General features: G+C 34.2%; 1 protein-coding gene across 1 annotated transcript; it reads left to right on the top strand.

The window, feature by feature from the left end:
* Positions 1-2,458: 2,458 nt before the first annotated feature.
* On the top strand, positions 2,459-8,056 carry LOC150105861 (uncharacterized). Its single transcript, XM_090393632.1, has 2 exons — positions 2,459-3,210; positions 7,576-8,056. The coding sequence occupies exons 1-2, from the start codon at positions 2,542-2,544 to the stop codon at positions 7,891-7,893; spliced, it is 987 nt and encodes a 328-aa protein (XP_090249758.1). The 5' UTR covers positions 2,459-2,541; the 3' UTR covers positions 7,894-8,056.
* The last annotated feature ends 8,466 nt before the right edge of the window (positions 8,057-16,522 follow it).

The raw sequence follows: 16,522 nt of genomic DNA, 5'->3' as shown, positions 1-16,522 counted from the left end.
CCTTCATAGAACCAAGGACAACGACCAGTGGTTCCACTCCAAACCAGCTGAATGCATCCCACACCATTACTCCTCCACTACCAAACAACTTAACTGTGGGTACAACACACTGGGGTAACAAGCATTTGCCAGGCTGCCCCAACACCTGCCATCAGACTGGAAACAGTCGATCCTTCATTCATCGCTCCAGAGTACCGTTTTCCACTGGTCAATTGTCCAGTTCACACCTCTTTGCATCAGGCCAGACAGGCCTCCTTGTTCAGCTTGTGCGCCGCTGCTCTTCTGTGGAAGCCCAGTAAATGTAGTTCTTTACGTACAGTATTAGTGCTCACCATGGTGTTACTGGCGCTCTGGAACTCATCACGGATAGTGTGTGTGTGACGACTGTAGCTGGTTTTTGCGTGCCACCCGTTTTAACATCCTCCTGTCTCCGTCAGTCATTTTCGGCAGCCGCCCTTGGTGTTTTCCTGCACTAGTGATGCCAGAACGTCTCCATTTGTTGATCACTTTGCCCACTGTTGATTTTGGATGCCCCAGTTGAGCGGCAATGGCACGTACGGACATGCCACCTACGGTGACAGCCCACGATGACACCTATCTTGAAGTCAATGAGTTCATGTCGTGTTGCCATACCGCCTGTATTCAACTGCTACGATGAAATACTGCTTTCTACTATCTGTACACCAGTTTTTATGTTATTAACAAACCTGGAATGTTCCATAACTTCACATAACAGGGGTGTCCGGACAATTATTGGTAGATAGTGTGTGTGTGTGTGTTTGCGCGCGCGCACGCACGCACGCACGCACGCACGCACACACACACACACACACACACACACACACACACACACACACACACACACACACACATACACACACACACACACACACAATCTATGTAATAACAATTGAATTTGTGAATAACGTTTTGTTGCATCAGTGTGTAAAGTATCTTTATAAAAAATATAAAAAAAATCAGCTAACACCTTTTTATTCCCGTATAGGGAGTAGGCGAGGCCGTTTATCCCTATCTAACTTTTGGAGACTGAGTGGGCAGTTCAATCTCCACTTGTACCCAATCAGAGATAGCTGGCCCAAGGCTATCACCATTTAAGTTGCACGCAGTGAAGAGAGACGGCTCAACGTGCAGCCATCTCGTGATCCCTAACCGTAACACTCGTATTTAATGCCTGGAATAATGTGGGTTCTACGGTCGATTTTCTTGAGTTTCCGGGAGAAAAAAACCCGCTTGCCAGTGCCAGAGATCGACTAACTCGGGAAACGGTCAAAAAAAGGCTTTGAAAAATTTCTTCCAGTCGCCGACTAGATTCCAAACCAAGAAGTCTTCCTTTGTGCGGTCAAGCGCCGTGGTGTGCAAACGCACATCCACTGAGACAGGCTATCTTTATATCAAGTATCTTTATGTGTTATTATTTTCTTTTTATTATTATTATTTCTTTTTTTTTTCTTCCGATTTTAGATTTTGGTCGATTTTTCGGCGCAGTATTTTTTTTATTTTTAATTTCGAAAAAGAAACGCTGGTTTTCAATCTCTCAACTCATAGTGGATAGAATGCCCACGAATATAGAAATAAGTTCTATATATCATTACGAACGTGTTCTCTTTTCTAGCGGTCTGAAGGATCTACGAATATTCAACCTCATTGATTGTTTCAGGTTGAACTCAACTACCTACTGATTCCCCGCAAAAAAATTTTGAGCTGAAGTAGTACTGCTCACCAGGGAATGAAAAGACGATATATGTATTGTTTACAACTTGATATATCATTTTATCATTATTAACATACTGGAAACATTTTTTTAATCTTAATAATATTCATACTTGTTTTTTGTCCCTTTAGTTTGGCTTGGTATAGTTTTAACTAACCTCCATTATTAATAATTAAAGTTAACCTCTCTCAAGAGTGGAATATTAATTTTTAAGTATTTTAATTTTGAAGGATTTTAATAATGCATTGTCATAAATCGGATAGATATCATAAAAACTATATTAAATTATAAAAATACTCGTCAAATCGAAACTGGTTGCATCGGAGAATTCTTACGAAAGCATTCAGTAATATAAATTTCAATATTCTTACTTGAATTACATCACTGCTTGCGGGAATAAAATATTAATTTCTTATTTAAAAGCTTGGAAAGTAATGAGTGCTTTCCTACTAATAAACCTGTTGCTGCAGCATTTCACTACTGATTCCTACAGATAAACTTTAGCATTAAAAAAAAAAAAAGGTTTGAATAGTGCAACAACTCTTTTGGACAGCTGCCAGAAATGTTTTTTTACTTCCATGACGTAACAGTTGCCATGGCAGTAACGCCAGGACGTCACGTATTTTGGAAACTTCTGTCGTTTCTATGTTTAGCACTCGTAGTCATATCAACATGTATTGACATGCCTTGTAGCTTGTAGCACAAACACTCACTTGGCTCTAGACATATGAAACGTTATCTCTAAACGAAGAAGTTATTTCCCTGGACTTTGCTTTTTATTGTACTACAACTCTCGTGATATTTTAAACATGGCTGCTGCTGATAATGATACAATTGTACCGGAAAAAGCAGAGAAAGCGATAAAGAAATTGGAGATTTTAGATGCTTTTGTTGAACGTGAACTATCTTTAGAAGAAGTTACAATCCCAGTGAATCTGTTAGAAGAACAGAAAAAATTCAAGGATTATTTCAGAAGTGCAGAATGGGATTTTACAACGGCTAAATTGCGGTGTGCTTATCTACTATATTACGCGCCTACAATATGCACGGCAGTAGAATCCTATATCACGCGTACTCTAGAAGACGGTGACTCGCCTCCGCTTAAAAAGTGGCTTCGAGAAATTAAAAAGAACAAAAAACTGAACGTCTGTTTGCTAGGAAATGGCTTTGGATGCGAAATTTTAGGATTATTGCAAGCATTAAAACAGTTTGACCCTGATTTTGAGAATGGGATTGAATTTCATATCACAGTTCTCAGCAAACAACCTGCATGGAGAGAAAGTTGTCAGCGCTTCATAAGAGAAATAACGGAAAAAGTGTTGAATTTACCAAGCGTAAAATTAGAATTTCAACACGTTGATTTTGTTGAGCAGCCACAAGCAGCTCTTAATTACGTGCGTCAAGCAGACATAATTTTCTTGGTTGTGTTGTTATCTGTTTGCGCAAAAAAAGAAACCAAGACAGAACATGCATTACAGGTAAGTCTTTTCAATATTTAAACACTGTAAATGCATGCCTTGAAAATGTAAATAAATCGAAAATAGCAACTAACTCGAAATATAATTAAGAAAGTTTCAAACTTGTCGTGTCGATTTATCTTTCATACATATAGTGACACCTGTAGTCCAAATAGTATACGTATTATAATAATTACGACTATTTGTTCCCTAATTAGCTTCTCATTTAGGCAAAATAATACCCTTTCATTTATTATTGGAATCTGTGGAAGCCATTGTTTCATAACTCTAGATTTTTTTTTCGATTCTTTACAATAAATCGTCATGTGGTAAAGTGTTTATGGTTCTTTACAAAAGTGACGACTTGCGGATAATTAGAAATTATAATAAAAATAAATCCTCACATCACTCACGATATTAATGTACAATAGATTTACAACCTTTCGTGATTGGGAGCTACACACAAAATAAATAAACAAAAATCGTAGTAAAAGTCATAGAATGAGTGCAGATGCAAACAAAATAAATAAATAAATAAAACTTTGCATTATACGTTTTAGAATATCATTTTTTTTTTTTTAAGAATACGGGTATATTGATAAACAATGAATTTGCATCAAAACTCACCTTTAAGTCGTGTTAATTAACTTTAAGACTTGATTTTTATGCCACAAGGATATATACTCCATTAATATTATTATTATTTGACACCTCCAGGGAGTCCAAAGACTCAACGAAGGAGAATGTGCCAACAGCATCGAACGAAAGACCCCTTCCAACTACTAACCGCGCTCAAACTTGCTTAACTTTTTTACGAGCCATAATAGTAGTAGAGGCTCTACCAATTATTATGTCCCATTAACGGATGAGATTAGACTTCCTAAGTACGAACACCAATACAGTTGACAATCCATAAATTCTTGGGATCTTCCATGAAGAATGCGGGCTTAAGTAAAACAGTTGTATCATCATCCATTGAAATGACGACGTCCTAAAAGTTTATTCAGTTTCTTGGTTTGTGGTTTCATAGGATCTGAAGGAAGTGGCATATAAGTAATTTTAATACACCATAAAAATGAAATTTGTTGATGATATTCGGATGCATTCGTAATATCAATGTTTTACTTTCATCTTCAATAGTGATAAAAATTGGTATTACAGACTGATCTACGACGAGATAAATTTCCCTTTGTGCTAAATTATGGCACTGAAGGCTTGGATTTATTAAAACGCTTATAAGACTTCATGTTGATCATTAAAAATCAGTAACTGGAACTTACTTAATAACTTAGTAAAGACTGCAGCAGTAAATTATAGATCAATCAGTATCTCGGAAGTATTGGTGAAAGTATTAGAAAAGTTGAACAAATACATAATTCAGAATGGGTAGATAAGAATATGATACTTTATTGGGACAACATGACTTTGTGAAGAAGTCATGCCTTAATAACTTACGTTTTATAATAGAGTGACGACTGAGTGGGATAAAGGAATATCACATTCCCTTTATGTCTTAGATCATAAAAGATGATATACTGTATTTTTCAAAGGAGTTTGTTAATTCTTGGAATACCTTTATGCAAATAGGGATGGATATGAAAATGGTGATATGACACGAGTGTGGCTGATGGATAGATACAAAAAGTAGTATATGGATGAGCAGAGTCCAGGAGAAAGCAGGTTAATAATAGTCTTCCACATCTCTCTTTCTGCTTGGATCACTGTTGTTTTATGTGCACATAAATGATGTAGGAAATAATTCAAAGGGGAAATGTTCAGTTGTTTGCTGATGATGCAAAGTTCAGTAGGGTAATGGTTAATCAGAGTGATGCAGGATGATTTAAATAGGTTGTTGTATGGGCAAAAGTTAATGGGAGACAGTTTAATGCTGAAAATTATAAAGTTATGCATTTTCAGATAAAAAGGTTGCAAGCTGTGTGCTGTTGGATTCTAATTATGTAGAAAATAGAATAAATGTTGTTTGATTCAGAATCCAACTTGACTTTCCGTCATAAGAACTATATTTGTAGATATTATTTAATGTAAATAACATAAATTATAATTGATATTATATAACTACCTTAATTATGTCAAATATTTAATTGCTTAATCAAAGAAATGTGTTAATGGTAAATAGATTCTGTATTAAATGTTATTAAGCTGTTTTATTTATTGATTTGTAGTTTAACTGCGCATTTATTGAAATGCGATCATTCTATTTATTCCTTTTGTGAAAGCTTAATGTTATGTAATAACTCAATGTAGTTGTATAGCGTAATGTAACATTCGCGAGAATGTTTACGTCTATCGGTTGTCATGGAGACGCGTGAAAAGAAACGGGCGCGTGTGAAGGGAGCGTTTGTGGAGAAGAGAGAAAATAGATACGTAGTTGTAAGAGAGAGTCGGAACGGAACTTTGGAACTATAAGGTAGCAAGGAAGTAAACTAAAGAAGTAGAAGTAATTAAAAGATTCCTAAGGATAGGAGTTGAGTAGATATTTTTTTTTTATATAAGTGAATCTTATAGTTGGCTGAAAGCAAAATCAGCCGTAGTAATAAAAGGAAATTATTGCCGTAATCGGATAATTAGAGAACTGGACATTCAAAGAAGAATTCTGAATAAATCCAGTCAGTCTACAATTACGACTTATTTCTATACTACGAAAAAAGGAATTGTACGGAGTTAAACTAGTTGATGAATAAAAAATAAGAATAATTAATGTACCTTATAGTTTTTATCTGGAGTTTTGAAGCGCGATTAATAAGGCTTAGTTATAACCTTGGAGAATTTTTATAAATGTGTTTCGCAAGTATGATAAATACAAATTGAAAGTGTGCTCACAAAATATTGGAAGTACTGAAGATTATTTCTGGTAAGGACAGTCCTATTAGTTTATTTCAGTGTATGCAGATTTAAGTATTAGTTCCGTTGCGCTGTTTCTAAAATTTAACTGTAGCTTACCATCGAGGCTGAGAGTTGAAAATATAGACATTGAAGTGATATCTACCGTGGTTAGTGCCTGTTACGAGTTAATCGTAGAGTATAGTTGAGAGATACAAGGAAACTGATTAATTAAGAATTTCTATTGTAGTAAATTGAGTAAAGAAACTTTGTGATTCTGAAACTGTGAAATTGTATGTGAAAGTTTGAAAGATTGATTTATTGTGAATGACTTGACCTGATGTACTAGCTTGACTGAGTTATCATATTTAAATGTGGAATACATGTATTTTGTTATATAACCATATATTAAATGTTTTGTTTGTTAATTTAAATATTGTGTTTGCCTGAATTTCTTTTTACTGCACCGTTCACAAAAATTCGGATCTAGCGGGAATCCCAGAAGGAAGGAAAATAAATACCATCGGCCTGAATGAGTGAAAAGACTGCTAACTAATTTTGAATTAATCTTACTAATTCATATAGACTTATCTAAGGATAGAGTGGCGCAGTATAATAGAAATTTCTCTACCCTTAGATCAGTGATTAATTTGCAATTAGTTTTCCTTTATTTTATGAAAGTGACTTTTAGCAAGATGGCGGATTTAGAACATAACATGAAAATAGAACGTCACGACAGTGCCACGTTGATCGAACTGTATTTCAGGAAATTGATGAAGCTAGAAATTTCAGGGTGTTCGTAGATAGTTGGAAGTTCAGACGACATATTGCAAAGGTTTCCAAGGTAGCTCACAGGATTAGTTAGTTATTGAAAAACACACTACACTAGCAAACAGAGAGGCTAAGGCATACGTCCACATCAAGATGTGGACGTAACAGGATGGTCGAGAACATCCAAAAGTGGAGTGACCAAATGGGAAATGGCTTCTGAAATGCTTCCTATGATAACAGATTGAATAGTTGTGGGTTTGATAGGTGGATATGATAGAAACATTTAAGTTGCTAAATGTGGGTCATGGTATTAATGCACAGAAAATATTTCATCACTTTACTAGCGGTAGTTGAACAAAGATCATCCCTGGAAATTGTGGTTAAGAAGGGTGTGAGGACTCGATTTTTTCGCTTGGCGATTGGTAAATGAGTGGAATAGGTTGCTAGAGTCGGTTTTGAGTGCTTTGTCAGTCAAGTTACTTTGGGTTCTCTCTCTCTCTCTCTCTCTCTCTCTCTCTCTCTCACACACACACACACACACACACACACACACACACACACACACACACACACACACACACACACACACACACACACACACAATGATTCTTCGAACTTCATGGAGATTGCTGTATAACAATAATATTACCGAACAGAACGACTAACATGGAAAATATTAGAAAACAATATTTGTATTATATATGTACTGTGTACATACAAACTCCTGTTAATTATATTCTTGTTACTCACTATTTGTTATTTTCTTTGTTCTAGAAAGTGTGTGAAGCCATGAGAAAAGGAACGTACTTATTCCTGTTGGATACCAGTCTTTATTCTGATGATCCCAAAAAGAATCAAAAGAATATAATTAAAAATCTTGTTCCTAGTGCAGATAATGCGGAAAGAAGTGGATTCAAAATGAAAAAAATACGTGCTAATTTAAGTGAAAAAATTGTTCTACCTGATCGCCGCAAGTTCCTCTCATATAAAAAAGCAGTGGATGATGTCTTTAAAAAATATGGAACAGAAGTAATTAAACGTGAACTTCAAGCTTGTATAGCACTTTGGGAGAATGTGAGCTCAGCACACTAAAAAAAGGAAAATTATTGAACGATGAAATCTAGCAAAGCATTTCAAAATATTTTTTACTCTTTTACACTGAGATGCTTGTCATGTCTACATTTAATTCCTTTATAAATCTAATTTACTATCACTGCCTGAATGTACATCATTCTCTATAAAGGCTTAATTTTCATTCTGTTTCTTTATTCGTCAACAGCATTATTTTAAACAGCATTTTCACAATTGATGACATTTTTTTTACACATAATCATGATACATACATTCATACAGAAATCCACTTATATGCGTGCTACTTCATTCAATATTATATGAATTTCAAGCCACTTCGGACCTCTTTTAAGCAGAATGGTTTCGCAATGGAATATGAAATTCATCTGTCTACCAATTCTTTTTGAGTCATTCACAAATATCTGCGCCAGTAGGAGTTTAACCCAGAGTCGTTTGTTAAAATTTTCGCTTCAAGCCACATGAAAATATTTTTGTTCTGTTTTAATTTCTTTTCCATTATCAAAATGATTTTTAATTTTTATATTGTTTAATATTTTCCAGCTATAATCGGAACATCTAATGGAAAAATATGCCATAAAAAGTTCCCTCCAGTGTATGTGTGTGTGTGCGCGCTTAACCCTAACAAATTTGGAAATATAAATGTTAATCAGTACAAGTACTGATTAACATTTATATTTCCAAATTTGTATCAATATTCATATTTACATTTATGTTTTTACATCTATAAGTACATATTCCGACCTTTACATCCAGATTTATATTTATATATATACATGTATTTACACCATATAATTCATACGATATCAGTAATTTATGTTACTTTACAATGATTGGAAGTTGATCTTATTGGCAAATGTGATTTATTCTAAGTAATACTTTTCGATAAGTCTCGGTTTTGACAATGTTATCAAGGTTATCTTGATAACCTAGACGTCAAGGTTATCGTGGATGCGAAGTGCGTATTAAAATTGTAATACCATTGATATTACTGTACATTGAAATATATGATGGATACGAAGCGTATGAGTGTGCATATTTGATCCACAATGGCCGGTAAAGTGGTTAAATCATATTTGCATAAAATTAACTGTTGTTAATTAGTTAAATTAATTAGCATAAAATAAAATTTTATAACGATTTATTCATTAGTGTATAGACTAGACTACCATAAAGCAATCATATTGCTGCTTCTTCGTTATCAATTCATGAATATGCGCCTCCGTAGCGCAATTGGAAGAACGACGGTACATTGCGTCCTTCGATTGGAATAGGCCTAAGTTCGATTCTCGTCGCGACGGGAGGAATCTTTATCTGGTCGATTTCAATCGATGGTGAGTTAGCCGATCTCATACGGAGGTAGCAGGGTTTTTTCTCCCGGAAACTCGGGTTTTTCATCCCGCATACATACAAATCGGCCCTTCAGAACACACGCAATTTACAGACAAAAATTACTAGTTGTTGTGGTGTTGGAGGTGGGCGGTAGATGGCGTTGATTCGTAGTAGAGGTAAGGTGTAGAGACAGTTGAAGATGTCCTCCCGCGATGAGTCTTCGGACTCCTTGGAGGTATCAGGAATAATAATAATAATAAATTTATTAGGAATCATTATACTAGTAAAAAATATGAATAATTCCTTTTTTAGATTATCTTTTCATTTTTGATGTCTAGTATTAGTAATACGTAAAACATCTATAATGTTTTGTATCATATAAGACAATGTTGATGTAGGTACTGACAGACAAACGATTCATCTTTTAAAAAATAGACGATGTAAACTTACGGTATCGATAAATACAGTACAGTACTGTAAATGTATTTTCAGTTCCTTGTGATTTTCTTTAATACCATTTCTTTAATGTTCATATTTATTCACAGATATAATTATTCATGCATTGATAACAAAGAAGCAGCAATATAATTGCTTTATGGTAGCCTAGTGCAATCGATACGATTGCTTCGCGGTAGCCTAGTCTATATACTAATGAATAAATCGTTACAAAGTTTTATTTTATGCTAATTAATTAATTTAACTAATTAATAACAGTTATTTTAATGCAGTCATGATCGTGTTGTATTTGAGAATCAGTGTTTATTATCCACCCACCAGAAACACACACACACGTACACCGTATACGCCGCAATCAATAGGATGCGACTTTTCACACATGACTTCCGGTAAAAGCCATGTTTTTCCTCCCCGCATAGTTATATGCTTTTCTGCGCATCTGGAGTCAAATTATTTAAATTTTTGGTGGGGAGAACTGTGGATTATGGTAGATCATGTCTTCTCTGATCTCCTGGCTGGCTTTCATTTCAGTCCATGCTGTTTTATTTATTTTCCTGAAACACTTATTTTCAAACAGATGAGGCCCTGGATTGGTTTGTGGACTGGACGTTGTTTTGTAGCCGCTTTGTATTCCTTTTACCATAAGAATAAATAAATACATTTCCTCTGTGTGAAAACCCAAGTCTCAATACCAAGCTGTGAGGTGTATCATTGATCTATACACTTTGGTTTTAAATTATTTTGAAAGATATGTATTTTTTAATTTCTTTATTCTAGAGTTATTCTGTTTTATAGTATATTTATAATTTAACCTGTCTGTGATTAACTTGAATAAATAATTTTATTTTTAATCTTCTAGTTTATTTTCTTCCGCTTTTAAGTTAAATTCTCCGTTTCTAACTTTGCCATTGTTTTAGTGTTACTAAAATGTATCCGCACCGCACAGTCCTCGCTGTTTTTATTTCATCATATATTTTTTTAAGTTTTCCTTATCTGTAAATTATACTATGTAGTCTAGGTATTTTATATGATATAAATTTCAGTTCACATTTACGGAATTCCCATGTTTTCATGGAAAACATACTCATGGAAAACATGGGAGAACATACTCTAAACAGAATGGTAAAAAATTGATTGACTTTGTAGTTTATAATAACCTCAAAATAATGAATTCCTTCTATAAACATAATGACACATAAATATACTTGGGCAGCAAGAGGATGGATATCAATATTAGATTACTTTATATTAAATGAAAAGACATCAAAATTTTCACAAGATGTTAGAGTTCACGGAGGATATGAAATAAGCAGTGATCACTTCCTTGTTAAAATAAAATCAAGATTACAATGGCTACAAGTAACAAGAACAGAAAGAAAGAAAAATTGAAACATTTGTTTATAAAACTAGACTATTGAATGACACAAATGTACAATGGCTATGTGAACAAAGAATTAACCAATATCTAGATAAAATAAAACAAAATGAAGAAATAGAAATAGAATGGCTTAATATAAAAACGATACTAAATGCAGCAGCAAATGAAAGTTTAAGAAAGACCAAAAAAATTCAATGAAAGGAAAAAACTGAAGATCTGGGATGATACAATCAAAGAAATAATCAAAAAGAAAAAAAGAAGCCTATCACAAATGGTTAAGCAGTAAAAGATTAGAAGATGAAATAGAATATAAAAGAATAAGAGCCATAGCTAAAAGAGAAGTCAGAAAAAGACATAGAGAATCATGGAATAAATTTGTTTCTAATTTAGAACATGATTTATATAAAATAAGACCCAATGTATATAAGATTTTGAAACACTTAAATGCAGATACCAAAGAAGACAAAATTAAACACTGAATTGAAATTAGAAGAATTTCTAAATTACTACACAGAATTATGGACAGACAAATATTTTAAAAAAGCCAACTGGTAAACAATTAATGAAAATGAAAAGGAAATAACTAAAGAAGAATTAGAAATCATTCTGAAAGAAACAAGAAACGGGAAATCACCTGGAGAAGATAATCTAGGTTCAGAACTATATAAATACGCTGGAACAAGATTCAAAGAAAGACTCATTGTTTTTAAATAAAATTTACTCAACTGGTATCCCCCCAATAGAATGGAAAAAAGCAATTGTGATTCCTATCTTTAAAAAAGGTAATAGAGATGACCCTAAAAACTATAGAGGTATCAGTATACTAAATTCCTGTTACAATATATATAGCAGAATCTTAAAGAGCAAACTAATGAAATATTCCGAAAACTTTATTTTAGAAGTACAGAATGGATTTAGAAAAGGACAACATGTATAGACCCGGCTTTTGCCTAAAAGTAATTATAGAGAAAAGAAGAGAATACAATTTAGAAACACATATTGCATTTATTGACTTTGAAAAAGCATTTGACAAAGTTAAAATAAACATATTATTTAACATATTAAAAGAAAGACAAATACCAAATAATATTCTAAAAGCTATCACAAGTATATATGAAAATACTCAAATACAAATAAGATTAAATCATGAGCTATCATATACGAGAGAGATAAACCAAGGGGTCCGACAGGGATATCCCCGCTCAGCAACTCTTTTTAATATCTACTTAAATGAAATAATAATAAAATGGAATAAAAATTTACATCAAGGAATTAAACTTTCTCCTACAGTAAACTTAAACACTTTCCTTTTTGCCGACGACCAAATAATAATTACAAATTCTGAAGATAACTTATAGAAAGCTATTTTAGATCTAAATGAGATATCCAAAGATTATGGTATGATAATATCAACAGAAAAATCATAAACTATGGCCTTTAAAGAACAAGATCCAGCAAGAACTAAAATAGTAATAGATAGCAAGATCTTAGAACAGGTGAATTCATTTAACTACCTAGGATGTATGATCATACATGAAAATGAAAAAGATATAAACGTAAAAATTGCAAAATATTTAAAAATAACAGGTGTAATTAACTCTATATTTAAACCAAACCTAGTTCAAAAACAAACCAGACTAAAAGTATACAATACATTAGCCCTACCAGTTCTTAATGTATGGAAGCGAAATCTGGACAATAAAATAAAAAGACAAACAAAGATTAATAATAGCAAAAATGAAGTTTATGAGAAAAACTGCAAAATATACCCTATTTGATCACAAAAGAAATGAAGAAATTATGAAAGAGTTAAATCAAGAACCAGTAATAGAAAAAATTAAAAATTATAAACATAAATGAATGGAACACATTCAATGAATGAAAACAGAAAGAATACCAAAATAAGCCTTAAAATACAAGCCATTAGGAAAAAGAAAACCAGAACGTCCTCTTAAACGATTCCGCGATGACTTCTAAGGTGGGAACAGGCCATTCTAGGCCTAAATCCTTGATACTTATGATGACGATGATGATTTACAGCATTTCCATGTTTTCTATGATAGAGTCTTTTACTATTTCCTCTAGATATAATTAAAACAAATATAGTTCTCTCGTTGAACAACTCGTTCTCAAGACACCTAGCTCCAAATCTATTCAAATACAAATCATGAGCCTTATATAAGTCATTTCATAATTAAGTATGCAGAGGGGAAATTGGTTCCATTGCATAAAGGAGACTGCAAGAGTGATGTAGCGAATTACTGTCCGATCAGAATATCAGGAATCTGAAGAAGTTGATCAAGAGCAAAATGGGATACTGTATGGAAGGGGTAACATAGTTCTGTGAAGGGTAGGTTGTGTCTCGGTAACTTGCTCATGTTTTATAAAACAGTGACAGCTGAGTTGGATAAAGGTAATGAGTTCACAGTGATATTGCTGGACTTTGCAAAAGCCTTTGACAGGATACCACATGGAATTCTAATCAGTAAACTGCAGCACATGGAGATGGATATAAACCTGGTGAAGTGGATAAGAGGGTTGTTGATGGAGAGATATCAGAGAGTAGTTTACTCAGGACTACAGTCCCGAAGAAGGCCTGTGACTAGTGGCCTCTGTTTTTGGGACTCCACTATTTAATTTTTACGTTAACATATAGGACAGGATCTGAGAGGAAGTGTTCAGTTATTTTCTGATGATGCAGAGTTGGGTAGAGCAATAGTTAATACAGATTATGTTAAAATTTTGCAGGATCATTTGGATGGATTGGAAGTCTGAATAAGGAGAAAGGATGTCAGTTTAATGTGACAAAGTGTAAGACGGTGCATTTTCGGGTTAAAAGGTTGCCAGTTGTATACCACATTTATGGAACTGTACTCCAGGAAATTGACGAAGCCAGATATTTGGGAATGTTGGTGGATAGGGAATTAAAAGTTTACAGGGTGTATGGCAAAAGCAACTCGTCTGATTACTTGGTTACTGAAGAATACTTTGACGACATTTAGGTCTCCCTTTATAAAACCCCATCATCTTGACTACTGCGTCAAATCTGGTCACTTGGGTTTCTAGGTGGAAAGGATTCAGAGGTGAGTGCGAAGATGGTAGTAGGTCTGTGGAATGAACCATACAAGAACAGATTGAAAATTTGTGGGTTACAGAAATTGGTTGACAGGCGGAAAAGGACCATACGATTGAGTCATGCAAATTACTGTAGGATTTTTAAACTAAATTAATACAGAGGAAATTTTTCAGAACAGGTCTGCAGGTGGGAGAACTAGTGGCCATCCTTGGTAACTGAGTAAGAGTGTAGTTAGCAAGGGTGTTAGAACTAGATGTTTTTTTGCTTGCAGTGAATGAGTGGAATAGGTTGCCAGAGTCTGTTGTGGATGCCATGACTGTGAATGAGTTCAAAGTAAAGTATGATAGATACTGCGCAAATGTTGAACATTTCTTGACATGATGTTTAGGGGTTCCCTCGATGAGTCTAAGAACTCCAAGGAGTAGCCCGTAATAATAATAATATACATGTGACCCTGCAAGATCATTTGTATCGGGCAAAATAATTACCTCTCATTTCCCCCCTCTCTGCATACTAATAGACTCACTAACATCCATAATCTTTGTCTCGGGGGAAACATGATTTGGTATCGTTTTCCTCAAGGAGTACTATCATGGAATCTCCATAGAAAGCTCTCTCTCCTTACCCGTCCTCTTTTACTTTCATATAAAAAGATATTTAATTCTAGGGACCAACTGCATGAAGTTTTGTAGGCATCGTCTCATGCAAGGGAAAAAAATCTGCTCTGACTTTATTGGTCTTTGGCTCAGGCAGGTCGTTATTTTATTATTTCATCGCTTCTTTATGAACTCTGAGTTTTTATTCCCTGAAATCGGAAAAATACATACACATGGCAGAATATCAATTAGGAGAGAATATTTGATGTGTTCTCATTTCATTTAGTAAGACAGAAATGCATTCCGCTCTTGCGACGATATCTGAAAATGGGAAGCAGCCTTCCGATTTTTAACAGTTTGAGCTAAAAAGTTGAACGTTTGTTATAAAATAATCCAGTGGGGGTACAGTATGAGACTTTTGACACACACACACACACAAAATCAAGTAAGACATATGGAGAGAAACTAGTCCTAACTATGTGGGTGTTCAGTTAGTTAGGACTCTTGTTTTTCCTTCACGTGTTTCACTTGGTTTAGTGTATCCATTTAGGACTAGTCATTCGTCCATGAGTTTCACTTAGTTTTGTGTTGCCTTTGTGTGTATCACAAGTCTTATATGCTTCTCCCTGATGATAATGTCTCAGTGATTGAGATTAAATATGGGAAAAATTAAATATTATTTTCAATTCTTTCTCAGTGATGTTTCACTTCATTACGCCTCTAATATGCGTTTCTCGAGCAGTTAAGCCTTAACACACGACCATCTGCTGACCACAGTAGTATTTTTTTTTTGTCTGTAAATTGTATGAATTCTCTAGCCATTTGCATGTAGGCAAGATGAAAAACTTGAGTTTCTTTGAGAAAAACTGTGCCATCTCCATATAAGATTGGCTAAACCAGCTGCAATTGAAAAAAACCATATAAAAATTCTCAACGAGAATCTTGCCTTTTCATGGAAGAGAGAAGTCACGCCATACTTCCAATTGTTGAAAGAGGCACTTATACTTTCATATACTGTATTTATGATATATATATATATATATATATATATATATATATATATATTTTTTTTTTTTTTTTTTTACCAGCCTGTAACTTTTCCCCACTGCTGGGGATAAAGGCCTCTCTCATTGCAGGAGGGTTGGGTCTACTTCTTCCATGGTGATCCACTACATCTAGAGAGAGTGTTTATTCATTTGTATGAATGAATGTATGAAAGTAGAAGACAATCACAAACATCCATGCCCAGGCGGGATTCGAACCCACAACCTCTTGGTTGAAAAGCGAATATGCTAACCACTCAGTCAACCAGGCCAGCATTTATGATATAATTTAAAATTAGTGTACTCTGTATTTCTATGTTGTATTTCTCTTTTTTAATGTTGTATCCTTTCTTTCATAAATATACATAGTCGATGCTCCATTCTAGCCTTCTCCCATGGCATTATTAGTTCTTCATTTAACTTGGATTTCTGTTGCAGATTCACACTCTACGTTTAGTTTTTTTTTTTCATTATATATACTTAAATTCCTCCCATTCATATTATTGTATACCATCCAAATTTAGGTACGTTTTTCACTCTGTGACACACATATCCTTCAGATGTCCATACTGATAATTGAACTCAGCTTATTGAAAAAATATCAAAATCAGTTGTTCCCAGCATCAAACCTCTAACATCATGAATATTTGCAAAACAGCCTGTGTAACTCAGTGGAAGTGGCGCTTGCATCCTCTGCTCTAGGTCACCTATCAGTTCAAGTCTAGTTGCTGACTGGAAGAACTTTTTCTAA

Source organism: Typopeltis vanoorti, chromosome 6 (assembly GCF_054136105.1).
Source record: "Typopeltis vanoorti isolate ZY-2024b chromosome 6, IOZ_Tvanoo_1.0, whole genome shotgun sequence".
Classification (NCBI taxonomy): domain Eukaryota; kingdom Metazoa; phylum Arthropoda; class Arachnida; order Uropygi; family Thelyphonidae; genus Typopeltis; species Typopeltis vanoorti.
This window is presented reverse-complemented; position numbering and strand designations above follow the sequence as displayed.